The 27,979-nt window shown below is 39.8% G+C and overlaps 1 protein-coding gene across 6 annotated transcripts in view; it reads right to left on the reverse strand.

Annotated features, from left to right (window-relative positions):
* Positions 1–58: 58 nt before the first annotated feature.
* The window catches only part of ZFYVE26 (zinc finger FYVE-type containing 26), a 46,002-nt gene continuing 18,081 nt past the window's right edge, over positions 59–27,979 (reverse strand). For 3 of the 6 annotated variants that reach the window (XM_061463307.1, XM_061463305.1, XM_061463309.1), the window contains 28 exons: positions 26,731–26,929; positions 26,136–26,399; positions 25,834–25,953; positions 25,396–25,560; positions 24,741–24,968; positions 23,712–23,817; positions 22,163–22,902; positions 21,408–21,604; positions 20,391–20,495; positions 19,716–19,838; positions 18,825–19,001; positions 17,422–17,668; positions 16,255–16,353; positions 14,244–14,401; positions 13,173–13,342; positions 11,831–11,859; positions 10,478–10,572; positions 10,170–10,390; positions 9,379–9,526; positions 8,129–8,338; positions 7,096–7,311; positions 5,383–5,580; positions 4,859–5,061; positions 3,869–4,010; positions 3,271–3,330; positions 1,770–1,952; positions 1,342–1,386; positions 59–454 (listed from right to left, as the gene is read on the reverse strand). In XM_061463307.1, the coding sequence (XP_061319291.1) occupies positions 242–454; positions 1,342–1,386; positions 1,770–1,952; positions 3,271–3,330; positions 3,869–4,010; positions 4,859–5,061; positions 5,383–5,580; positions 7,096–7,311; positions 8,129–8,338; positions 9,379–9,526; positions 10,170–10,390; positions 10,478–10,572; positions 11,831–11,859; positions 13,173–13,342; positions 14,244–14,401; positions 16,255–16,353; positions 17,422–17,668; positions 18,825–19,001; positions 19,716–19,838; positions 20,391–20,495; positions 21,408–21,604; positions 22,163–22,902; positions 23,712–23,817; positions 24,741–24,968; positions 25,396–25,560; positions 25,834–25,953; positions 26,136–26,399; positions 26,731–26,929 (5,061 nt within the window). In that variant the 3' untranslated portion in view covers positions 59–241. Of the gene's footprint in view, positions 455–1,341; positions 1,387–1,769; positions 1,953–3,270; positions 3,331–3,868; positions 4,011–4,858; positions 5,076–5,382; positions 5,581–7,095; positions 7,312–8,128; positions 8,339–9,378; positions 9,527–10,169; positions 10,391–10,477; positions 10,573–11,830; positions 11,860–13,172; positions 13,343–14,243; positions 14,402–16,254; positions 16,354–17,421; positions 17,669–18,824; positions 19,002–19,715; positions 19,839–20,390; positions 20,496–21,407; positions 21,605–22,162; positions 22,903–23,711; positions 23,818–24,740; positions 24,969–25,395; positions 25,561–25,833; positions 25,954–26,135; positions 26,400–26,730; positions 26,930–27,979 lie in introns of those variants that run through there. The other 3 variants (XM_061463306.1, XR_009745101.1, XM_061463308.1) reach the window with 3 other exon arrangements.

Below are 27,979 nucleotides of genomic sequence, written 5' to 3' on the forward strand. Positions count from 1 at the left end.
TGTTCACTTTGAAACTGCCCCCAAAAAAGACAGCCAAAAAACACCCTGAGGTAGTGACTGTCAAAATACAGGACTGGCACTTGTAATTTAGCTCCCTTCCTTTCACCAGAGCACATTAGCAGCATCCATTTGCCACCAACATCAGTCAAGAGATTTCCATGTTACCAAGAGACTGCTAAGCCACATGCCTTTAAGCCATCTTGAAGTCTTGCCTCTCTGTATGGTGGTGAATGTCAATCACTTATTTCTTCCTAGTGCCCTGGGGAAGTCGATTTCTGGTTTTGGGCTGGTGTGCCAGGAGCCACTGGGTACAGATGGCCTTCACAATGTCATCTCTGCTGCTCTCAGCTAGCTGTCGCACATGTTGCACTAGCTGCACTGCTCTGGTCTTTTCCTGCCTCACTGAGACAAGGTAGGCAGAACGCAACTTGTTGCACATCACATAGGCCTGGATCTGAAGCAGAAGAGGCAATCAGAACTCAGTTAGAAAGCTGTAGTAAACTAACAGCATTAGGTTCAACAACATTCACTGGAAATACATAGTTCAAAACCACGTTGTACAAGGTAGTAGCAGCTTATTATGAAGTGGAATATGGCATGGATCAGATCTCAGTGTAAAAGATGGATAGACAGCTGTATTTTATTGTTGTGGAAACCCCTTTTACTGTGTCACCATGTAATTAGAATCAGGGATCCTATTTTGTGCATGAATTACCATGCCCTCATAGGGAGTTTGTCAGTTGGAGCAGGCCAGAGGACAGTCACAAATCTCAAGATTTTATTCCCAGCTAGACCACACAGGATCTACAACAAGCCACAAATGCTGAGCCACAGCCTCTTCCTCCGTAAACATGCACCTGCAGTTCACAAATTTATCTGTGACTCTCCAGAGGCATGGCTGGCTGGTATGAAAGCTAATGAAGAAACAAAGTAGTTTAACCCTTGCTTCCTCTAAGAAAAGAAGTATATCAGAATTTGAGAAGTTTTATTATTTAACTCTTGATCACAATAGAAATAGTATACTCCTGAAACAGTAAGCTGACATGGTCATCTTGGAGGTATGTTGATCCTCATTAGCTGTCTGCCATCACTAGAAATTTACATTGGCACCTGAGACATTGGATAACAAAACCACAAACTTTCATCTCACAGCTCTACAATCACAAACACCACAGCCCTGAGGAATTCACTGCGGTTTTTACAATCTAGGAAGTGACCTTCAAATCTTTGGCTTGAATGAGGATGAGAGAGAAGATGGTAAAAGAGAACACGTAGGCTACAGTCCAAGATTGGGCTGTTTAGCTCTTGCTAAAGGAGCTCCTCTGTTGTACTTTTACTTACCTTGTTTTCATCACTGTCCATATCCTGAATCAGATTATCAAGATCCTGTAATCCAAAGAAGGGAAAAGGTGTTCACATTTAGAGTGACTATGATTTGCAAATCTTCAACCCATCAAGCACCAAAACCCTGCATAAAGGAAGGGCAGTTGAGATCACAGCTAGATGGTTATGTTGTCCCAACTGCGAGAGCTGCAGATGTCAAAAATGCAGACAAAGTCTAATTCCTCTCTTTATCACAGACATGGCATAACTTGCATAAGGCAAACCACACACTCCCACCTTTAAACAATGCATGTAGTACAGAGCCAGGAGATAACAAGGACTCACTAATAGAGCAGCACTGGATGGTTTCCCTGTAGCCTTTCTTGTAGTGTAGCCTCCACTGTACCCATTTTATTTCAAAAGGGACACAATGCATGAAGAATTACCTCAGCAGGAATGTTCTTGAACTCATTTAGACAGTTTAGGATAATGTTATCCCCATCATTTTTTGCTGCAACTCCGGACTCATTGACACACTTGAGGAGCTGCCGAATCTCACTGTACTTCTGCTGCTTCACCAGCTGCTTGGCTACTTTGCCGTACACTTCCATAGCCTCCAGCTGGAAGTCCTAGGGGTAGTTGGTACATCAAAGCAACACATTAAAAGTTTTCAGCAGGTTTTTGCCCAGTGCATCTGTACAGCTGAGACAATCTCTCTTGAAGACAATATCACACCATGCTACAGAATATCGAAGCTCTTTTGGGGGCCTCTGATTTGAAAGTCACCCTTGCTCAGGGCTGGCTTAAAGGTTTCCTGTAATCAGACTGGTGACACTCAGTTTTGCTGCGGAGCAAGAGCACTGTTCCCATCTCCTTTCCAGGGGTGGCAAAATAATGATTTCTTTTTACCTTTGGCAAAAGATCTTTCCTAGGTCCCTCCCCACCTCTCCCTCACTTAGCAAGCTCCCACTATATTCTTCCAGCCACTCCACCAGCAGCCCACCCTTCATGTGCCCTTACAAACAGAAGGCAACTGACCATCATACACCTCCCATATGAAGGAAGAGATGATAAAGCTGTAGACTGATCCTGCCATGAATAAGGCAAGAAAATAAAGAAAAAAGAAAGAAGCAGAAGCGATGCCAGGCAGCTGGATGTGCTGCTCCAGTTTTAATGGGGGGTAGTGGCTGCTGTTGCTGCCAAGAAGTGCTGTTTTTCTAAGGCTCTCCATCTCACTACCAACAGGCATTCTGCCTTGCACATTCTGACCCCAAAATGGGAGCAGAACCTGCCATATCCACAAATACTCTTCCAGTGTGCCACCTCTGTCCAGAAGTGGCCCTGATATACCCTCTGTCTCAGCTAACTGCACTGCTTGAAGCAGTATCTTTTAGCAGCTACTAACATGGATGAGAAACACACAGAAAAGTTTGGAGCCTCATGAGCTGTGATTACTAATGGGCACCTCAACTTCTACCCAGGCAAGAGGAAGGAGAGGACCCCCTATGAGATTTTCCAGTTAATTAGTTTTGCTGTCAGCCAGGAGAATATAGTATAGAGACAGCCCTGGATGTATTTTATTCATTTTGTCATCGCATAGCTATCATGAACTGCAGAGAGGTACCAAGTCAGAGCTCTCCATTCACAGCAGTGATTGTGGTTTGCCAGAGTGAAGTCACTGAACAAGGTATACAGCAATGGAAAACATACATTAAATTCCACTGTAGGACCCAATTAGCTCACAAATGTCCCACTGAAGCAGCATTTTCATTTCCTTACTGAGTTTCCAAATACATGGATACTTAAGACCTGAACTTTTCTCACAAGAAGTTTTTCTTTTGGGGGATTAAACAGACATTATGCAAAAAAATCTTTTGCTTAAGCAATTTTTGCTTGCAGGAGTTACATTTATAATAGTAGTGCTTGTTATATCAAGTTTTTCCATACCTGAAGGACTCTAAATGCAATCCCAAAACCTTCTTCAATGTTCTTGCCTTCCAACATGACCTGAGAGGAAGAGACAATTTCGGGGATGCACACTCCTTTTTCATTATACAGTTAAATAATAATGCATTTCCAGATTCTGCCCAAGACAGAGGACAAAAGTCAATGCAATACTTCAGAGAACAGCACCACCCCAATAAGTAGGGCAAATATAGGGTCTACTGTCACACAAGTGATTTCCTGCGAGACACTGGGAAAGTTACGGATGGAGCCAAGATGAAGTTAAGAAAGGTTAGAATAAACAGCAGTATTTGCCTTGCTTCAAAACACAGTAGGTTGCATAATCAAAAGGCATGTTACTATTAGTATTTGGGATCATCTGCCCTTGAAAATCTGAACTTTGAGGAGAGGAGCTCCAAGTTCTCATGTGTTCTCTGCTACTTTGAGGAAAACCATGAATTTTTCATAAATGGTAGGTTGCATACATGCACAAGTAACCTACCCATGAAAACACCGAAAGGCTGCTCCAATGTTTCAATGTGTGTATCAAGTTAGTACTGTTGATGAAAAATAAAGCTGTGTTTGAAATAGCAAGAAGTACCTTGCAAGCAACATCCATTTTCATGTTATTGTTTCCAAAGAGTGTGGGCAAGGAGGAACCTGTCATTTGAGAGGTTCCTGAGCTCTCACATCGATGCAGGAACTTTGTTACTTCCATCTGGAGATCAACTGTATTGATGTGCCTAGACAGAGGAAAAAAAATCAGACTTTATTTTGAAATAGAAGTTCACACAAATAATAACCTTCCCTTTCTTGAACACATTTCAAAATCAGACATCTTCCCAAGGAATTATTATTTTAGTTACTTTTTGGCTTTGTCTTTAGTGTAGCCAAGTCTGCAGCACTGAGATACTTTCAGATCTGTGCAGTTATTATGCACCACAAGCTGAAGGTGAGCACATGTTCACATCATTTCAAAGTAAGCCAGAGAATCTGGATTCCAAATAAGTACCTACTCCCTCTTTTCCACCTCATCACGCACACTTCCCCCACCTTTAAGTTAGTGTCTAGCCCAAAAAAAAAGGAAACAAACAAGCCCCTAAGAAAAACAGGGTACAAAACCCCAAGTACAAGAGATATCTGGCTAAATTTACACTTCAAGTTTCGAATACAGGGATTTAGTTATGTTTGGCACCTATAACTTGTGCACGGTTGAATGTTGTGAGTTAACCCTGGTAAGCAGCTAAGCACTAAGAGACTGCTTGCATTGCGGAGGGTTTGTTTGGCTTTTTGTTGTTTTTTTTTTTTTTAATTAAAGGAAGGTAGATGATGCACAGACTGATATTTTTAGTAGAAACAACTGCTCATCTCCTGGGTTGTTGAGGGAAAAGGTAACAGGAATCCTATAACTGCAACTACATAAAAGTCAGATTTGGGTCAAGCACAGCTAAATCCAACTTAAACACAAACACGAAAACAAAAAACAAACAAAAACCAACACCCCCCTAAATAAAAAAATTCATGTCCTAAAAACTCCCACAAAAGCCTGAACTTCCCCTTTAATATGATTTAGCTTCTTGTTTATTGATACCTTGACACATCTGTAGCAGACATTTTCTTCCGAAAAGTGCATGCCATTTTTTTCCTTCCTGAATTTCTTGAGACCTCCTGCAGATAGACTTTGAGATGGTCCTTGATCTTTAGAAGCCATGTCTGTTTGCCTCCTAGTTCAGTGTAAGACTTTGCTCCATGAGTGAAAAACCTAATGCAGGTCATGGCAGCACGAACGTGATCCTAGAAGGAATATACTGAACACTAAGGTGGACTAAAGTACACCACCTTCACTAATCGTTGCCTGTACTTAAGTGCTCAAACAAAGCAGGTAATGACCTGTTTTCATTAAAACAGCCGTTAAAGCTACTGCAATGCTCCAGATCCATGACAAACACATAGCAGACAGGCTTCAGTCAGGCTCAGGCCTTCCTACCCGTTTCTTAGGACTGGAAAGTAGCAAAAATATACCTGCCCATCATGCAGATTTACACCAAAGTTAATAACGAAGTCTGACAGTATCCAACATTTCACTGAAAGAGATGGCACTGACCCTCATCTTACCTTCATGAACTGTTGCAGCTCATAGAGAATATGGTAGTAGTTCTTTCTCTGCAAGTATTTGCAGGCTGCAATCAAGTAGATTCCCCAGCTCTCCAATCCTGGATCAATGGTTTCCAGCAAGTTCTCCAACATATGCAGTTTTCCACTTTCATAACTTGGAATGAAGATCCCTTCAATGAACACTTCTGGTGGGGATTCCTACACATCAGAAACATAGCCTAAAGCAAGCCACTGGTGGCTTGTTGATTTTCCTTAATAACATAAAGCAGTGATAAGTGACAGAGATCATAAAATTACTAAATAATTTAGTTTGGCAGGGATCTCCAGAGGTCATTTGGTTCAAATCCCCATTCAAAGAATGGCTTCCAAGTTAGGTCATGCTGCTCTGGGCCTGTCAAGTTCTGCACATGATAATATGGCAATTTAGTAGCCTCTCTGTCTGTTACCCTTTTACTATGTCTTACCCTATTACTATGCACATCTGAGATAACCCTGGATCTATCTTTGGTATAATCACCCACTTGAAAGCTGAAAACAGGACAAAGGTCTTCTTTTGCCTTTCCTTCTTCAAGCTGGAAAAAACTAGCTCTATCACTCTCCTCAGATATCACGTGCCTCAGGCCCCTAGCCACTTTGGTGGCGTTCCATTAGATTTGCCTCCACTCTGACAACGTCTGGTTTGTACCAGGGAGCCCAAAACTGGGCACAGCAGTTCAGATGAAACCTCACAAGTACTGAGCTGACGGAGATATTTACTATGGTCTCACAAATGCAGGCTCACACACTGCAGTTACTATGGAAAGAAGCATGTGTCACAACATGTCTTAAAAATGTTTATGCAGGCCATAATATGGGTTATTTTTTTCTTTTTAAATCTAAGCATAAGATACCAGCTACAAAGCCTGTGTGCATAAAATGTTTCCAGACATCCAACCGCAAAATATTTCATCAGAAGCCTAGTACCTTACTGCTTTAAGGTAACAAATCTTCCTCTCTAGTTTGCACGATCACTACCAGTCCCCTTGTCCAAAAGAAGCACACTTAATTAATGAGAACCTTGTTGGAATAATTTCTAGGTTTAATTGTAACAAACTGTTGTCTCCAGAGATTCTTAAGCCCTTCTATATTACGCAGTCTTCTTAAGGGAGAACTGGAAACCACTTTTTGGCTTCCTTAGATTCCTGTCCTCTGGGACAGGACTCTCTATTGCCTTATATCCCTATTGGTTACAGAAGCGCAAACGTGGGTGTCCGATTCAACAAACAATACCAAGAGACAGAACCACTGTGACAGAGTGAAGTGTTCAGTGTTATCAGCATGCTGGAATCCAAAGTTTTCCTCCTCTTTTCTGAACTCTATGACAATAATCCCAGGTTTTCAGCTTTGCAGAAAAAAAGACCAAGAACTGCTGATGTGTACCTCTATAAAAAAACCTCACAATAAACCCCAAACAAAGCAAACACTTGCTCCTCTATAGAAGCCACTGAGAGAGAGATTAAGCACAAGATGTTCAGAGCAAAGTTAATTTTTCACTTCACTGAATTCTTGTCAGTCCCTAGATAGTGCATATAACATTTAGGACCTCCAAAAACTCCTGTGCAGAGAACCACCCAGAATGCTGCATGGTGGTCATTACTGTCTGAAACTGGCCTTCAAACCCTCTTAGCTACTTTTCAAATTTCAATTTAGGTGATAGCAAATCAGATTACCCACCTTATTTAACAAGTGAAGCAGGGCTTCTCTCATACAGTCATGCCTCATGTAAAAGCTTATTATTGCCAGATTAGTGCTGTAACTATGTAAATAGAACAAGCACTCTTGATAGTAGCTGTTGTGCTGAATCTTCCCCTCACACATCATCTCCAGAGATAGACTTCTCGTTCTCAGTGTTGCTTCAAGTTCCCTCAGCGTGGCAAAGTAATCATCATCCTGCCATTAAAGCACAGAATCAATGATAGTTAATGAGTAAAACTTTCTTTTCAGTTAGATCTTGTCACTTGGCCTTGAAGTATTCTATTATTTTTGTTTTTAAAATAGGTATTGCTTTAGAAGGGTGAAAATCCAGTAAACGCTTTTTAGAAACACCAGATTGGAACTCTGCTACCAATAGAGGTGCTGTGTGTTGCTGTACCTAGCATGGCTAGCTAGCCATGGGACAGACAGGAGGCTTATTTAAACACAGTTCCACTGTCAACAGCTACTTCAATAAATAGTTCAATCAGACTTTTTTATTCTCCTAAAATATATACTACTAAGAGGTCTTTCATGATTATGATTCTGCAGTTACTTAGTACTAAAAGTAATTTTTGGTACCTAATTAGAACTTCCAGAATAATTCCAAAACACATAATAAACAGTGTTTAAGAACAGTTGGAAAGCATTTGTAATTTCTCCCCTGAATCCCTGCAAAGCTGTCAGAGTTTCAGTACAAAAATGGCATCACTACAGTATCACAACATATTGTTGGAATTGAGTTTAATTTCCTCAAGATTGTAGGAATAACACAAATCAACCAGCGCAGCTTCTTTCCCCTCTACCAAGCATGATCTGGTTCTCAGCCACCAATTCACTGCGATGAAACATCTAAAAAATTTATCAACAATATTCAGTTTGCAATCTGTAGTCATGACAAAAGAAGGACAAAAACGTAACACACCTGATATGCATTGTTTTAAGATGTGTATTAAACATCAACACTTAGCTTCGGTGTAGCTCTTCAGAGCAGACAGAACAGAAATACTCTTACCGCAATGAGTATGGGCTTCACTGTGGACTCCAGGTACTGTATCACATCCTGGACCAGCCTTGAACCATGGCTCAGCTGGTTTAAATCCATAGGTGGTTTTAAACATCGGTTAAACTTCTCTCTGGCTGAACTTAAATTTCCAGCTTTAAGGCAAGCCATGCCCCAGGCATGCCATGCTCCACCTGGATCCAACCCAGATTTTGTAGAAACCTAAATTAAAAATTGTTTATTATTATTGCAAAGCAGTACCACTACAGAAAACAGGAAAGCTGGCTTATCACACAGTCTGTGATTGTGACATTTAAATCCCTAGAGCATGTCCCATTAAAACCCAAACAAAACATGAAAAACCTGTGCTGATTATTTCTGTATTACCTGCACAAAATGCCAACCACCAAAACACCTGTGATCTCCAAATGTAGAAGTACTTTTTATTGTACAAATTGAAGCAAAGATTTATACAGGAAATTTCAGTTCAGTATTTTTAAAACTCAGGACATTTTCACATCTGCTTTTTTAAAGCAGATTTTTACAGAGCAGAAATCATCAGGTTTGTAGCTTAGGAAAAAGGAAAAAAAAGCAACAGAAGATGCCTCATGAACTGCCAGCAATTTTTTTATTTCAGGTAACTCTGCTGATCAGATTTATTCCTGATTTTCTTTAGTGAACCAGCTGCCTTAAAGCATGAACTGCTTGTATTCAAACAGGTCATCTATTCCTACTGTTTATTACCCCTTATAAATCCTAATCCAGTTTGCAGTATCATAATCCTGTGTTTAACAAACTGCAAAGCAATAAACCAGAAGCTTACAAAATCCTAGGAGCAGGAAGAAAACAGAAGATGACAGGAACACAAGATGAACTCCAATAGACAGATTTGCTACCATTGCTGATTTCAAAGTAAATGCTTGGACAAGGTGTCTTACTATTGCCTCAGCCCTTCTACTGGATGCAAGAGTCCTCTATGTAATGATTTCCTTGCAGTTACTCCATTCCAGTTTTAACTGTCCTGGGAAACAAGGTCCCTGCCCTTCCTTTCAGCAGCCACAGCAGAAGACTCTTCCTTCTCAGTATTTTTTTTTTCCAGTGCTTATAAAATAATTTCTTCCTTGTTTAAAAACTTAATCCAATTTTTCAACTCTTTAGATATTGTCCATTTCACACATCACATCCATCTGAACTCAAGAGGAAGAAAAATGAGAGCCACTACAGAAGCATTATTAACACCGACATCCCTCCACTGTCATTACCTCTATAGCTAGTTGATAGTACTCTGCTTCCAGAAGCTGATTTCTTAATCTTGTTACTGCTGCAGGGAGGAGAATCTGATCCAAAGATGGTATTGGATGGTAGGCAGCAGCAACCAACATATTCAACACATCCACTTTGCTGATGTAGCTAGGAGAAAACAAAGATTAAGCAAATACATATGCTGTCACTATTATCATACACTTAAAGAACTTTATGTCAAAGACAACTCTTAAAGCAGTGGTTCCTAGTCACCAGTATAGCAGGTTTCTCTATCCATCACACTATCCTACTCAGAATATTTTTTATGGTTTATTTTTTTTTTGTTATTGCCACATTCAGTAGAACACTGGCAGAAGCTGACAGCAGACACTGTGTTACCAAATCAAACTAGTATGTGTGAAGTGTATATATTACACCCACGACCTCAAGCTCTGTAGGACACAACCTGAGGGAAGTGTAAAATCCTCATTCTCAAGATGCGCAGGTTTAAAATCCTATATTCAAATAAAAACTGAAAGCACGCATAAAATATCAGAAGTAAAATATTTATCCCAGTTTTTGTGGATTGCTTCTACCTACCCTGATAATTTTCTAAGTATTGTGTAGTCATATTACTTGAATTTCTACTATTTTAACTCTTATATTATTCTTAAATTATGAACCTCTCTTCTTGTTTAAAACATCCATAGTACAATTACAAAACCAGCCTCCCACCCTCCAACTCCCCAGTAAAAAGGATAATGGTCTTGACAATACCTCAATACACTCTAGTGAACATCTGATAAATCACCTGTCACAGAGAGCTAGGTCCTGGCTCCTTCCAGCTTTTACAAACATCATTTTGGCACTGAAAAGCAATTGTTTCATGATGTCCATAAGCAGACCAGCATCCACCTCAGGGTTCATGAGCCCTTGGGACAACTTGCAGCAGTGCTCTATCAGCTGGTGGCCACAAACTATGCTTTCACTGTGCAGGCTAAGGATGGCAATACACAAGGAAGAGCTGGGAGCCTGACAATTCAAGGAAAGATAGACAAACATGGGTACTGAGGTAGTTCACAAGGAAAGTGCTTATATTCAACTTTCTCCAGACCTCACCTGTTCATAATAAAATTCACTGCGTACAATTTCATTCTCCTCTTCATTCAGGGAAAAAATCCATTCAAGCTCAGTTGCTTTGGGTATTCGCACCACTGTGGAATAGTCACTATTAGAAGTTTCTACAGCCAACATCAGCCCCCCCACCCCCCTGAAGGTAGAATCATCGTACAATGAGACTGGCTAAAGACACATAATGGAGAGTATTTCTATACTCTTGTAAAACAATCGTGTAATCCTCTCACTGTGCCATTTTCTGCCAGTATCACATGTCCAGCATACAGATTACAGAAACATTTCCATTCCTCAGAAGGCTGCCAAATTGTACTTAAACTCATTCTCACTGTTACCAACACCCTGTCATGAAAAACTGGTTCCAGTAATGTATCTTCAAATGATTATCCAACTCTTATCCTACAGGACATCAAGCACAGCAACCTTCCCCCTTTAGCCTTCCCTCAGGCAAGTTATTAAATATTTCTGAGCAGGAGAGAAGTAGAAATTTGAGAGCTGTGGGTTACAGCTATAAAGGGAAACTGAAGAACCAGCTGTAGAAGAAAAGGTACACTGATTTCACTGCCTGTATCTTCTTTTCAGAATATGGGTATAGATGTGGAAACTGAGGCTCTGAAGTGAAATTGTTAGTCCATACTCACACAACAACAAAGGAGATTGAACTCAGGATACCACCAGACCCATGAGAGGGGCCTCATCCTATGCTACTCCCAGCCAGCATGGGGTATCAAACCCCACAGCACACTGCAGTGGTACTGAGTTGCACTGTCATGGTTTGTAAAAAGAGGATCACTCAGCACAGCTCTGTAGTGGGTTAATTCCTACGTACACCACAGCCTCTCACTGGCTGTTTGTAGTATGCAAAGTGCAGTCTCCAACTGCTGTTGTTTTTCAGTTCCTTCCTTTAATCCCCATTCAGCACATTCAATATTGACTCAGACATTTCTCCTAAATCTCGATTTGCATTCACAGAAGTTTGGAATGCTCAGTTTCAGCCTGCTCATACAAAGAACATTAGTGGTATTTTGTAACTGAGGTTTTTATCACCCTTCAGCTGCAACTAGATGCATCAACTTCCTATCTACTATGTACCACCCCTGGTAGCGTTCAAGGCCAGGTTGGACGAAGCCTTGGGTGAGATGGTTGAGTGCGAGGTGTCCCTGCCCATGGCAGGGGGGTTGGCACTAAATGATCTTAAGGTGCTTTCCAACCTGAACCATTCTATGGTTCTGTGATTCCATGATCTCTGTCTCCAGCTTCTTATCTCTAACTCTGCTGCTCATCAGGCACTTTAAAAACAAATAATAAATTGAAGTTTAATGTTACCACGCTCCTCACCTTCTACTTGGTCCTCATCTTCCTTTCTGCTGTAATAAAATGACAGAAAAAAAACATTATGCCTACTCCAGCACACTGAGGAAAACAGTTTTAAAAGAGACATGAATACAACTAGCCTTCTCAGAACACTGTCTTGTAAAAAATCTAACCTCTCTCCCTCCCTGCCCTGACTCATTGCCCTGCCCCTAACCCCTACTATCTGGAAATACCCTCCTCTGCATTGTTGTATGTCAACTACACTAAGTAATTAGTTCTTAAAACCTTCATTAGGAATAGTACTGTTGCACGTATCATAAAAAGGCAGACACCAAGAACAAGAGCTTCCCAGTATCAGTATTTCAGAAAAAAAATTAAAGTTTTGGCGTCCAGATCTCTGTCTTTCAGATTTAATTGGTTTTGATATACAAACCCAGACACTTAATAAAAACACGACAAACGGCATTCAAACTTACTGGTAGGCTCTGCTGACCAAATCTGGCAGAGTAAGCAACCATTCTGATGCAAACTGGTTTAACTAGAGGTGACTGATTTTTTTCAGAGGTTCCTTCTCAGATCTGCACAGTATTGCTCTTTTCATAGCAAGCCTGCCAGTACTGCCATAGTGGAATACTGCTATCTGCAGGCTTGCTAGGAAAAGAGGGAATGCAGCTGAAAGTGCAGCTGAAACAGAGTTTTACATTCTGTGACCCAGACAGCAGTATCAGCAGGCTTGACAGGGTCACAGAGAGTAACAGTCACTCTTTTCAGCTGCACTTTTCACCAGCTGGCTTAACATACACAAAGGAATTTCAGCTTTAAGCAACCACATAATGAAAATCTGTCATTACAGCTGTCTCTTTTATTAAAGGCAGTTTCAAAGTCTATCTAATAATGAACTTGTATTTGAATCTGCAAGGGTTCAAGAAGTCATAATCAAGGGATTATGGAATAACATTAACCACTGATAAGCTCAACACAGCTAGTCAACATGTGATGTTAATCCAGAGGCCAAGTAAACTGCAAGAAAATTTGTCATACTGTAGTAGTTTGTATTGAGCGCGTTTTGCATCAAAGCATTCAATTCTCAGGTTAATGATCAATTGATGCTTAAAGAATTAAAGACTTTGTTGCCTGGCTCTCCAGTGTTCTTTCTAACGTGAAAAGTAAGCTGAGCCATAATGAACATCCCCACACCTATTAAACCTGAAAACCCCAGCAGCTGGAGGCCAAAAAGTTAAAGTAACTTATTAAAGTGATGTTATTATATTTTCCAGATAAACCCAAATGCTTATTTCTCTCTCATTCCATTCATATACTCTGCTGTGTACATGAAATTGAGAAGAACTAGAATGAAAGGACTTACATGCTTGTGTCTTTTACCAAGCCAGGCAGATGTTCTCTGTTGTAGTAGCTATAGCACTGATCGCATACACGAGACAGATTTTCTCTGCAAGCTTCTACTGCCATTTTCTTGGTGGAGCAAGAGCTGCACACCAGCCTGCCACAGCGCCTGCAGTGATGGCGCCTGTTAAACTAGGCAAAAGAGGTCATGGATGAGCAATAGAAAGAATTTACTAAAGTCCTCTCCAATGTCTGCCTCCACTCTTGAGTAAATGTACTCCTTTTGAAGAGAAGAAACAGTAAGCACAGTAAGGCTTTTCAGAACTATACAATGATGGACTCTCACCATTACATTTCCTTCCCAGAGAGGGCATGGCAAATCAAAAAAACCCCAAAGAAACCAAACCCAAAAGTCAGAGGCAGGTATTTAAAACACGTTTGTTGCTGTCTTCAGCTTTCAATTTTTAAATTGTCCCAGTTTTGACCACTGTGCTAGTTAGGTCATCTCTTGGAAAAGTTAAAAGCTGTAGACTGTCTTTCTGACACCATCTTAGTAATTTCCAAATTAAAAATCAACAGATACTTTGAAAAACAGTACACTACACAACACAAGATAACAGATTGCCAAAACAACTGCAAAACTTCAAATTATTCTTCTCCCTGACAGCACCAATGCAGTTGCTCAAGTAGTCAATGCATCAACAGGTCTTAGCAAAGTGTAACCAACAACATGTATACATTTTCATCCAAATATGATGCTCACATTATTTCTTGCCAGCACAGTCAACTAAACAGATTTCTGAAACATTAATACTGCTATTATACATTTTTTAGATCTTACAATTTTCTCCTCTCTGATGATCAGATTTCCTATTGTGGCTCTAACACTTCACAGTATTTGAAGAGCTAACTGTTGCTAGTCTCCTCAACTCACTGAATAGAAACTAATGGTTAAATATCAAAGTACTGGCAGTCTTGTCAGGCCTGTGCTGATGAAGACAAACTTTCTGAAGTAGCTAGTGTCTGTTAGGACAGGCTATGAGCAAGTTTTCGTATTACGGTCACATGTCTGTACTTAATTTTTGCTCCTTACCATAGTGAAACGTTCAGTTTTGCAAACCATACATATCGTTTCAGTGTCATCAGGTATCCATTGCTGCTTTGGTGGCGGCTTCTCAGGAGGCACAAATTCTTGAGGGCACAAATTCTGCTGCAGAATTCTGTCTCTGGGACCTGCAGATATGGTGACACCTTAGAAAGAGCCAGGCCAATAAAAACACAGAACGAGATTTAAGCTCTTTAATGCACTGTTGAATAGCAGAAAACACTACATATTTACTGAGACTGTAAGATCTTTCTGTCTCACAAGATGATTAGCATTACCTTCAACCAGGCATAGCAAAATAGCATTGCTTAAGGAATATATATACTTTAAGATAAAACTGTAAGATTATAAACTCATAGCATTTCAATACTTATAAGCAACAGTACATACTAATAGACCTCGACCATAATCATTAGAGAGGCATAAACCAACTTGTCATCATCTGATCTTTTATCATATGCAGACATTTAGATGAGGAAGAAATAAATACTCCAGTATATGTATGTTTATATACATACATGCATATACCCCAGTATATGGGTACCAAAGAATGATACAGCATAAAATATGATCTTAAAGATACCCAGTGTTGACACTCATGAAGACTGGGACTTTTTTTTAATTGCAGGAAAAGTGTGGTATGACTAGCAACAGCATATCCTCCCTGTTCTGGTCCCCTTTAAAATCTAATGTGCAGAAATCAGTTGCCAGAGGCAGAAGTTTAAACCTTTAGCTTTTGGGGTCTCCTGATTCATTGAATCAAGTTTACAGTATTAGACTGGCTTCTAGTTTGTGTGCTGTGAGCCAGCTGCACTACAGGCTAATTATAAAGTTCCACATGTCACTGCAGCCCTGCAAGCCACCTTCTGTGCACATGGATGCTAAACTAGAAAAACTAAAAAAAAATCTCCATTCCATAACGCTAACTCATGCTCATCCAAGTAAATACTGGATTGCAAAGGAACATTAGAGGACAATGCATTCAAGTTTTGCAACAACAGACAAACATTAAGCTAACTATTAGGAGAAAAACTGATGAGCTACACAGCCCAAACCAAAGACATTGCTTTTGCTTTGTGCAGACAGAGCAAGAGTCTTCAGTTCAGGATACAGAAACAGAGAACAGTTCAGATAACCTAAACTGTAGATCAGGATACTATTGTGCAGCTTTAGTTCAGGCCACCGGCTGCTGAGAAACAACAGCCTCGGTGGCTGGAAGATAACCTTTGTTAGTCATTTCCTGAGAGCACACACTGTGTATCTCTCACAGTATATATCCTCCAAAGACTGCATCTCTTGCATTAGAAGCTGAACAGAACCTATAGAAGTGATTGATTTTAAGCCATAAGCATTATTCAGTTGTTTTGGCTTAAATTATTTTTGTTTCTATTTATCTGTGTTTGAGGACTGTGAGTGGAGCCTCTCAGACAATACAAGGTCACATTCCCTCAGGTCACAAGAGGGATCCTATTAAAAATAAATTCGAAGACCAAAAGAACTATGAAAAAAATACAACAAATGAGATTTCTGTTATAAAGCCAAAAAGTTAAGAGCCAGAAATAAAAAAAGCTACTGAGCAAAGAATAGGAAAACAGGGAGAAGCACCACAGTGATGGGCTTCCAGACAAGCTCTGCCTATGTACCCAGACTGAGAAGTCATGACACAGAAAGATTAATCTGCAGCACTGGTAACCCACTGCAGATGTAGTCCACCTTCCTATGGCCTGTTCAGGCTTGGGTTTTTCTGTGCTGTCTGGAACAGAAAGCCTTTGTGCTGATTTTTCAGAGACATTGTAGATACCTCTCAAAACAGAGCTGTAAACTTCTTGTTCCCTTGTAAGTTTTCTTTTAATTGGACCCAAAGCACCCAACTGCAGAGATCTACTAACCTGCATTAAATGCAGCCCAAGTTACTATTAAGTGGCAGGACCGACGTACACTGGAGATAAAACAAATATGAGCAGGTTCAAAGAAAATGGCACCAATGACTTAACCTTACCAGTAAAGCTGACAGGAGATAGCTCTGATGATCCCAATTTAGACATTGTTTCAGACTCCAATACCTGACTGAGGCTTTCTTGGATACGTATGAGAGAATCTAGAATAAAGGGAAGGGGGGGAAATGAAAAATGTGGAGAACAATCCTGGCCATACATCTAACTATTTTTACAAAGATAAGAGGAATCCATTCACAGGGGTATGTAAGAATGACAGAACAAAACAGGACTAGCTATGTAATTACAAATTACTATGTGTTCATGAAAATTGCTCACAACAGTTAAGGCAAAACTATATATTCAATGACCTAAGACACAGAAAAGGATCCTTATCAAAGCTATGGCCTACTGATAGGCACAGGGATAATAAAGCAGAGAATAAGTATCAGATGTGAAAAGCCTTAGCTGATGCAAGATGCTCATGGAAAATATTAAATGCTTCACATCACAGTGGAAGGAACATTCTTGAAAAACTATATGTCATTTGGCATGAAAAGACAGATAAGTGCTGCTTTTTTGTTAGCAAGAGCTGCATCTTTAAATCATGAAATGAAGAGTCAACATTTGGAACTGGCATAAAGCAAGTTGGTACCATATAGGTACGTATAAATAGATAGGTTCCCACACCATGCACTTTATTAATACAGTGAAACAAAAGCACTAGAATCGATCTGCAGCACCCTCTGGTGTTCCAGTTCTAAAACCCTGAGCGCACCAAACACAGGAAAAATCAGACAACATGGCTGAGAAAGGACTGGCAAAGCAGAAAGATGAACTGGGCTGAGAATGTTAAAAAGAGTTACAGGTTTAAACGTCCTTTATATGATAAAAGGAATAGCACTCTGGTAGGAGGGCAGGTTTTAGAACTCCTTAAGACATCAGTGACTTTGTGTTAAACAGGAATGAAATTAAGTTTAGAAGAAAAGAGATCCCCCAAAAGGAGCAAAGTACAAGAAACTTTTGAACCTGTTGGTCCTTGAGAATATCTATTTACAAGACAGGCAAAGACTTAAAGAACATTTGGGCTTTAAGACTTTAAGAACTTTCTGGGCTAGAGGGAGACTGGAGGCACATATCCGAAAATGTTTTGCCACAGTTGGTGAAATTATTCTAGGTGGAAATTGGCCCTTCTTTCCCAAGTGTAAAACAGCATTCTCACAGGCAGTCACCTGATCTTTTTTCTTTTAATGAAAAAGGGAAGTTGAGAGCTTTTTCTGCATACTTGGAGAGCAAATTGTCAATGTCTTCTACAGTAAAACCAACTTCCTGCCCAGCTAAGAGCTGGTGCAGTGTCTGCACAGCAACAGCTAACCAGTCCACCTTCATATTCATGAGAAGCTGTTCCAGCATGAGCAGTGGCCTGGAGGACAGGTGGAAGTAGTTAACACGGGAGAGCTCAGGCAGAGTCAGCAGCACCTGAGACATAAGACAAAGAGCCTATTAAAATTATATACCTTCAAATCTGTGTTTCTGTAAAACTAAAGACAAGAAACTAGCACAGTAGCTTATGAAGAGAATGGAATAACATACAGAGGCCAAAAATTGGAGGTGGGACTTCTCAGACCTATTCCTACTACTGTTACAGAATTATTGAGTGGATTGCAGAAATTACTCAGCTTCCACTTTCCCATTCTATAGAACACCATCTCATTTCAAAGTTGAAGAGTGGAAAGCATTCTGTGACCCTGTGACAAACAGTAAGGTAGAGCACATTCTCTTAATAAAATAATAAAAGAGTATTAGCCCAATCATTATCCTTACATCACTTGAGGAAATATTAGGAGAATTGCTCTTATTTCTCTTCTCAAAGACAATTTATTTTGGGAAGTGTCCATATTAACTATCTCTTCAGAAGTGACAAGTAAGGAAACACGAAGCCTGACAAAATACTGTTGTGGCACATACTGGAGCAAACTGTTATTTGTACTCCTACAATAAAACAGACATTACCAAAAGCACTGCATTTTATTTACATATAATGCATGTGACTAAGATAATCCACTGGTTAATGAATGCATCTATTCCTAGGCTGAGCACAGAACCTGTACAACTTCTGTAAAGGCAATGACCATCCAAAAAGAGTAGTGATATTGTCTACCCCTGGAAGGCACTTGGGCAAAAACATGCCTTGTAAGTGTCAAAGACCATACAGGCAGGCATATGTAGGACACCTGGTGTTTCTGACCCAGACAGTAAGTTTGAGGATGCTTCCTTTTTCACATGGGACAAAGACAGCAACTGTCCTGATAAACACCAAAATTCTATTTTATTCTGCCCATACCCTCATTTAGGATATGCATTTCTCCACTCCCTACAGCTCAAATACAAGACTGCTCTGTTCACACCGGGAGCTACAACCACCTCATAATACAGGAACTGCAAAGATGGACAAGGGGAAGAGAAGTTTTAAGCCATCTCTAAACTTTGCTTTGGATCTCAAGACTGAGGATCTTAGACCTGATATGGTGAGAATACTCTGGTAAAAGGTACAGACTTTATGTATTATGTATTATAAAATTACTTATATAATTATATTTTGCCATAAATCCCACAATGCAGGAATTTTACTCACCTTTGATCCCATATAGAGTGCCTGGATTTCATTACAGCGTGCTGTTGTCAGATTTGCATAGAAGTGAGCTGTGAGGTAATCAGCCAAGAAGTGAGAGGCTGTCAAGTTTGGATGCTGGTCAAGGGACTGTTCACTGATGGCAAGGCAAATGCCAGGGTCTTCAATCCTTTGTAAAAGCTATAAAAGCAAACAAAATACAGTGAATCCCTGCTACACTCCTGCGGAGTATCCTTTATAACTGTCAGTCCCCCAAAGATTATTGCCTTAAGCAAATTAACCTGCACAAGTGTCTTACATATATAAGGATGATTTAGATAATCCATTTATAGACTACTCATTGCCTATTTGCTCCATTTACTAATCAAAATATTTTAAAAATCAAATTAAGCAAAAATTAAAGAAGGAATGGGTCAGAAGGTGTAGTGGTCAGAAGTCTTCCCTTTGCTTCCAGAGTACTTTCAAAGCTATGTCTGAAAGAGCCTGCACTTTATTTTATGCTCTCTGTTATTAGCAACAGCTCTGTAATTAAACTGGAAGAATTCACACTTCACTAATTTGGGAACTGAAGCACAACTGACCAATTCCTCTTAATAGTTTCACTTCTGGTTCTTCTGTTTAAGCAGCACAGAAATGCTTCATTATCATTTTTCAAGTACAATGGGCCTTTCAATTCCATGTAAGTGACATTTCCAACAATGAGATTGCCAAACTGGATTTTCACTTCAATGGAACAGGGGAGAGCAGGGATTCTGAAAGCATATCTAAGCAAACAGCATCTCTTAACGAAGAAACCAAAAAGATCATGAAAATACACATGAAAAAAAAACCAAAAAAAATGTTTCTCAACTTATTTGACCTATGGATGCAAGTCTGAAAGAGTCTTGCTGTTACCTGCAATGCTTTTTCCATGTCTCCTATCTCCAGTAAGTGAAGAAGGTGCTCACGGTGAAAGTTGATCAACTCTTCCCTTGGGACAGGATACAAGTGCCCCCATTCCTCACACAACTCATAATCCTAAAGAACAAAAAAGAAGTAAAAATAAAACAATAAAAGGACAAACTCTACCCTCTGCAATACAGCTGTTTCTCCCAAAGTTTTGCTCAACTTCTTAAGAAATTCTGCAGTTTAGACTACAGAATGTCAGTGTAAATAATTACACTGACAAGGGAAGATGATAGTCAAATTTGTCAAACTCACTGCCTGCATTGAGAATGCCTTTTCATCTCACAGTAAAGCCAGACAGATCTATAGTATTAGTACTTATATAATAATCACCCTGTATTATGCAAAACACTATGCTATTAGTCTTCAACATTCTAAGAGAAAAGAACAAGTTGTATCTCAGAGTAAGAGTTATAACTTAAATTTACAGATTATTAACTACATGTAAATCTTGACATTAAATACAGATCTGTGTGTGTTTCTGAAGCACAGAACTGAGCAAAGCAATCCTGCCTCCCAAGGTAATCTCCGCTGAACAATGTTTTCTGATGCTATTTCAATAAATTTTTCTATTCAAAGTTTAAAGCCTTCCAATTCAACAAAATTCACAACAGGATGCCTGACCTTTGCCTTCAGAATTATATTCATGACAGCCTGGGGGTCCTCAGAGCAGGCTTTTTTCAGCTCCTGCCAGTCATTCCACAACGGTTCATTTTGCACATTCAGAATCTGAAAGGAAGTTAGTATTAGGATAGCACAAATTATAAAAGCTTTATCTACAACAATAAAGTCTAAGGGAACAGCTGAGCTGATCACATCAAGAACTGCTTCATACAAAGAAAAAAGTCAAAAAGGATACCCACATTTATGTCTACCCCTTTTCTAGGATGTTGTAATGCACTTGCACTATAAAAATGACCACACAACTTTCTCAAAGGTATGAGTCTACAAAGCACACTTATAACGGAAGGTTTTTGCAAGACTAGATGTCCTTGGCTTAAACCACAACACTAAATGGCAATAATTATGGATGAAAAAGTACATGTACACTGCAGGCATTGCTGACACCAACAGACACAACTGAGCTGTCAGTTAGTAGAACCACCACTAGACAGCTCAGCAGGGATTTATGACTTCTTTTTCACTCTGTTTGGCTTTTCAGTCTGTGCTGAACTCCAAGCCAGGTAGTCTGACCGAACTTGTGTATCTCCACTAACCTGCAGTTAGAACTGACTGCAATACAAACACACATATTGGACCACTAGTTTTGTACACCATGCCCTGGTATATCTGCACCTTATAAAAGGATGAATCACCACAGAAAGCTTCAAAAGACTCTAGAATTTGTATAGAATGGAAAAACAAATATTTTGCAAAAAAGGAGCCTCATACAAATGTTTATGTCTATTCATGTTTGCAGACCTGGATGCTAATATGAGAGTAGAAGAGTTACGAACGATGGGAGCAGAATGTCAACTGGGTATTACAGCACTGAAAACGCATGAATTATTTTGGATGAAACACTTGAAAAACTATTATAATGAAAAAAGAACCAAAGGCTACAACTTTTTCAAAGGGGAAGCATATTTGCTCCCTGCTACCTATTTCATCTCACTGGTTACTTGAAGAATAACTTTGTACCTTCTGATAAACCTGAAGTTCTTTCTTCCTGCTCTGCAGAATGGCTTTCAGTTCATCAGCTATGCCCAAATCAGAAATGCAATAAGCTAGGATTTCCAAGCAGACATCAAGAGGCCAGTTGTCAAGACAGCGCAGAGCCAACCTACTTCTCAATGTTGCATTTTTCACTGGGAACAAGTACTGCCAACCATCCTTATCTGTGCAAGAAACAAAGCATTAGTTTGAAACTCAGTTTCTGTATTTTGGCAAATAAAAAAAAAAAAAATCATCCTCACTGGATCACATCACCAAAAGAAACAATACAGTGCTGAAAAATCTATGCAAGACTCATTCCAAGCATCAGATTCTCACAGGAAGTAACCCAAGTTAGCATGGACATTTACTATCTCTAAACTCCAAAAGCCACCTGCTTTCACAGGATACATCATCCATGTATGACAACAACACTGCTGTAAGAGATGCTTCATTAACAGTATATGATCAATGTCTACTCATGTGGTCAGAGCTCCACATAAAAATATCACCACAGATGCATGCAAGTTCTCTTGTGCTAAATTGGTCAGGATTTGCGCGTTTGCAAAACTGAAACAACACCATCAGAGAAAGCAAATTTAGAATGAAGGGAAAGGATCTGCTTCTGTCTTTGGATTTGCCCAAGGATCTCTACTTTAGTTTCACCTCTTGATCCAGGCTGTATTCTTCATTAAAAAAAAAAGAAAAAGATGAAGAGAAAAAAGCCTGACAATCTTTTTTACCTTCAGCAGCTGCACAGCTCAGCACAGCATCCTTCACACTGACCAGCTCCTCCATGCCCTGACTGTACAGATCTAAGACCTTCAGAGCTCTGTCCCAGTTCTTTGCAGCAAGAGCTTGTTGAAAGACTCCCATTAATACCTTAACAGCTGTGGTGGAATGCAGTCCTAGGAGAACCAGAGATATGTATGTCTTGCCAGAGAAGACGGTAACCAAACTGCTACCTTCCTCTTGCTGATTCTGAAGTGGCTCAAACATAGTAAAAAGAAATCGTTCCAATATTGGAAACTCCTTCAACAATGTCTCACACTCCCTGGAAATTTGCTCCAAACCTAAAGGCACCTCCCTTTTGCCCCGAAATTCCATCCAAGATAAACTCGATTTGGGAATTTTCTGTATATTAGATGCACATAGACATGCCACTGTGGCCGTGAGCTTTGACTGAGACTTTAGGAAGTCCAGGGAGGAGGCAGTGAGTGTGTGCTGGCTCAAGTCATTCACAGGGGATGGGGCCAGAATGGAGATATCCTCAGAGGTCACTGCAGAATTGAGAATAGGTATTTCAACATCTGGCAGGCAGTGGCAGGCACACTGATGTGTTAAACTGTTGATGTTTGTCACAAAAGACTTCGCCTGGCTGTTTTGCCTTGCACTGCACAATGACAGTGGTTCACAGCAACAGCGAACAATAACTTGCTGCACATTCAAGTTCAACTCTTCTTTAGCCAAGAGAGAGGAAACCCTGCAGGATTGAAACCCGAAACAGCTTACTCAGAACACATAAAAGGTACTTTACAATTACATATTTTCATAAATCTTCCAAATGCTTTGTAACAACAAGCCCCCTAATATTCTTCACTGGGGGAGAGTACATATCCTATGTTTACTCAGTGTGAAAAAAATGTATACAGCACAACACTGGTAATTCAGAGCTTAGGCTGCTATTCTTTTAATGATAATGAACCCACTCCTCAAACATTCACTTTTACCTAAATGTACCATACTAAAGTTCACAGTTAGTGCTCATCTTTTTAAGAGCTTTGTCAAATCAGACACTTTCCATGCCAGCCTAATTTAGTAATTTGTGATGTAAATACCTCAGATTATCTAGTTTACTTACTGACTAGGCAAGGCCATGCACTGCTGTATTCACAAGAAGCTTGTCTATTATATCTATTACATCTATATAATCTCTACAGGTCTGTTATATCTTATTACACTGTAAAGTTGCAAGTCCACTGCTCTGAACTGTCACATATTCAGTTAAAAAAAAAATCCGCATAAAAGCACTCTCTCTTCACAACAGACAGCAGCTGTTAAAAATACAGAGCCATACTGTTCATTATAAAAAATCTTCAAGTTGATGGAGAAGCCACTGACTAAGCTCTTCCCTGTACTCCAACCCTTGCAATGTTAAGTGATTAGCTGGTGGGACACAGCTGGCTATACAACCTATGCTAAGCAGTCAGAGAAAAATTTAATCCTGGCTGAGGTCTTAAGTCACCAACACCAAAATAACCTAGAGAAGTACATAATCTTTAAAGTACCAACCTGTCAGGATGAACCTGTTTCTCAAACACAAGCTGGGAGAGCAGCTGAGATGGGCTCTGCTGTAACAATATGAAAGGGTTTGCCACTTTCACTTCTGCAGATGTATCTTAAAAAAGAAAAATCAGAACATTTATTATAATACAAACATATTGACAGAATATACTAAACAAGTCTTATCACATTTTACTAGGCCTATTACCAAATCAGGTATTGTGGAGACTCTTTGGCCTTTAAGTGACATCTAGGTTCACAATTTTTTTTTTTTTTTTTGGCTATAGCAGTCAGTCAACTAGGACTGAATCATGTCCATACAAATGTTACAGCTGTTACAGTAGTGACCTGAGCTGAACCATCATGTCTGAAAACAGATCTTTGCCCTTTTCTCTTGGGAAGGTATTCTCTGAAATCAGTACTGTGGTATTTTACATTAGAGCAGCTCAATTAATGTCAAATTTAAAACCTAGACCAGTGGTTTTTCTCCTAGCACACTGAATTTTCTGTTCTTCTGATAGCTTTATGTGCCAATGGTGCCTTCCTTTCCATGGACCACCATCATCTGCTGATTATCTGAAAAAAAATCTGCCTAGTTATCTCTGCATAACCTTCTACACACTCTTTTCTTATCCCTGTGGAGAAGCAGGGCACTGGTTGCCTCTAACTGAGCAGAAAAATGCTGATCTACTAGATGCAAGACTCAATCTTGCCTTACAGAGTAGCGATCAGAATATTTGGAGGTCAAGACTTTGTTTTGCCTAACTGAAATACAGAATCTGGGCAGCAGTTAACATTTCTGTTCTCATTTTCCTACTGCCATTAACTATTTTTATCTTAGCTGTGATTGGCCTAGGTGTTAAGAAATAAAATTGAAAACAGCGCAATAATCAGTCAAAATGAAAAGATGACTATGCACAGGTGGTAGGCACGTTTGGCAAGGAACGATTTTTGTACAATTACTTTCCCAAATCAGATCAGACTACAGTGTCTGGGTATCTTTGCCTAGGCTCAGACCATCCAGCAGAAGTCTCTTACCTAGCTCTGCATTCAGGCTTTGTAATAAAACAGCAGCCAGTCTAGTGATGTAGTCAAAGAAGGTCTTCACAAAGTTTGTCTGCATGTTGCTCTCTGGCGTGATTTGGACAGTTTGGGCAAGAGTTCTCAGCAGGAGCTGTGACTGATTCCAAACCATGTGCTTCCCCAGCTCTGCAGGTTTGAGAGAGACCTGCTCCACCAAGGTGCCAAGCAGGCTGCCTTTAGAGTCTGGTTTAAGAGAACAGACACACATCTAAGATTCAAGTAAGTATTAAATGACAAAAAGTAAGATTGGGAAGAAAATAAAAGAAAAAGGCAACAGTAAAGATACACCAAATTATCTATAAGCTGTCAGGTTAAAATACACTGTAAGAACTCCTTGTTAGGACTGAAGAAAAATAGGACAAATAATAGCCTCAATTGTCCTCATTAATATTGTCTTTTCATCTCTGTCAAGTTCACAATTTTAGCTCTGAAAACAAGTGCTCAGAATATAAGAATTACAGACAAAATTTACACTTTGCATTTATGATTTGAAAAAAATTACTTATGCATATGTCAAAGAGCATTACAACTAGATTTAGAGTTGCTTGGTCAGGCAGAAAAAAAAGTTTAGATCCATTTGTCAGTCTTCATGATCACACAAGTAACTCACCCACAGAACGTTCGACATGTGTCAGTGCTTTTAGGATTTGATCCAGATTTTGTGATAAAATTATTTCATTAGTAATACTTTCTTCAGTCAAGGCAGGGTAACAAGCTTGCAGAAGGTTTACAATACTGCATCGAAAATGATTCCCTATTTTCTCATCCGAGACCTCTACAAAGAGAGAGAAGGAAACAGCAACTATAACAAAGACAGAAATACTTCTGCACAGAAAAAGCCCCACAGAACCAAAATTGTTTTATAATACAATTAGTTTGCAAAATTCAAAATGTTTCCTTTTATTCAGAATTGAGCTTGGGTCTTGCCCCCCCACTCCTTTTTTATTTTAAGCTAATAACCTGAAGGTTCAAATTTCCATTGCAACAGAGGACAAGAACTGAACTTAAACACATTTCAACAGAGTATCTTATCAGCAAAGCATACTACCTGGCTTGGACTGCCCTTGAGATGCACAGGAATAGTTGAGAATTTTACTTATTTGCTGAAGAACTGCTGAAAAACCCTTTACACCTTCAGAGTACAGTGAACCAAAGTCAGGATGGTGGCCTGGAAAAGTTATTTTGCAAAAGGGGACAAAATAAAGGTTAGGAGTGGAAAAAGGAGAAACTAACATAAAAACTACAAAATGAGATTTAGTTAAGGCTCAGGTGTTAGCACAAACAACAGTCACAGATAGGCATTTTCCGCTCCCAGGCCCAAGTTAATAAACACAAAAATCAAAAGCCTACCCCGAGTTTCAAGGCTGTTGTACAGTCTTCTTTCTGCTGTTTCCAAAAGCTGTTTGCATGTCTTCCAAAGACGGCACTGAGTACAAGCCAGATCAAATGCTGCCATTGCTGAAGGACTGAGATCTTCCAGGACTTCCCGCAGAGGATCAGTATGCTCCACCTGGATGTTGTTGATCCAGAAGTTTTCTTGGAGAGTAGGGGCAAGACTTCCAGAAGTTGCAAGCAATTTATCAGTAACGTCCGAGATGGAATAAAATACCATACCTACATGCATCAGTAAAACACAAAATCACTGACTAAACTTGCTGTGTGTCTCAAGATACTGTCATAGATGATTATTCTCTTAATCCTTTTGGAAAATAATTCAATAGGTGGCCTGCACCATGGACTAATTACTGCAGAATGGGTAAAACTACCTGGGCATCAAAAGCAAATTTCAGCATTCTTAGTCTTCACAATGCAAAGAACCACCATGTACTCTTCTGAAGAACTGCTGCACTCATTATGACAGTCTTCAAATTGCTTTCTCCTATTTTCCACTTCTCCCTCTCCCTCACCTTTTATGATAAAAAACTCAAACCCCCCCAGTCCTTACCAGCTGCTGCTGCATTCCCAATAGCTTGCAGTGTTGAACGGCCACTGCCAGATTTCCTGATGCCTCCAGTGCCATCTGACGCTTGATTCTCAATGTTGTGCTCCACTCTTGCCATTTCTTGTACTGCCTCTTGGTAGCGTTCCATGAAAACCAATTCACCATAGCAAGGTGAAGTATCCAGATTAAACATCAATGCCACCTTTCAGAAACAGCAATATATGTAATTACAGAGTATGTCAACAGAACTTTTCAAAGGTCAAAGAACTTTGGGGGCTTTTAGAAGAGATGAAGGAATAAAATAAAGCACATACTTCAATGGAAAAAAAAACCCAGACACAGAAGGCTGAAATGTAGAGAGTTTTAAGTGCCTGACAAACAGGATCTTAGAGAAATTTTTCAACTATTTTTACAAAGCTCAGCTATTATGTATTTTGTGCAGCTCTGGTGTCCTCAACATAAAAAGGACATGGAACTGTTGGAACAAGTCCAGAGGAGGCCATGAAGATGATCAGGGGACTGGAGCACCTCCCATATGAGAGGCTGAGAAAGTCGGGGCTGTTCAGCCTGGAGAAGAGAAGGCTGCGTGGAGACCTCATAGCAGCCTTCCAGTATCTGAAGGGGGCCTATAGGGATGCTGGAGAGGGACTCTTCATTAGGGACTGTAGTGATAGGACAAGGGGTAATGGGTTCAAACTTAAACAGGGGAAGTTTAGACTGGATATAAGGAGGAAGTTCTTTACTGTAAGGGTGGTGAAGCACTGGAATAGGTTGCCCAGGGAAGCTGTGAATGCTCCATCCCTGGCAGTGTTCAAGGTCAGGTTGGACAGAGCCTTGGGTGACATGGCTTAGTGTGAGGTGTCCCTGCCTATGGCAGCGGGGTTGCAACTAGATGATCTTAAGGACCTTTCCAACCCTAACTATTCTATGATTCTATTTGTTGCAAGGCTAGAGCTGAATTAATCTTCGTAAACCTCGTCTTGCAGAATAACTTTCCATGATTTCAACAGACAACAACAACAAAAAACCCCAACCAAAACAAACAAACAAAAAAACCCTATCAAGTTGGGCCTCCAAAGTAAACATTTTAAACAAATTCTTATTCAGAAAGGAATTAAGCGAGAAATTTAACACAGAATAGATAAGCACATCTGTGCATGTTCCTATTATCAAACCAACAACAGAACACAAACCAAGCTTGAATTCATCATCAGCGATACTGAAATTCAAAGTAACAAAGCAAAACAAAATT

The sequence above is a fragment of the Pezoporus flaviventris genome, unplaced genomic scaffold (genome assembly GCF_033815535.1).
Source record: "Pezoporus flaviventris isolate CSIRO_AGI_PZ_B2104156 unplaced genomic scaffold, CSIRO_AGI_Pfla_v1 ptg000036l, whole genome shotgun sequence".
NCBI lineage: Eukaryota > Metazoa > Chordata > Aves > Psittaciformes > Psittacidae > Pezoporus > Pezoporus flaviventris.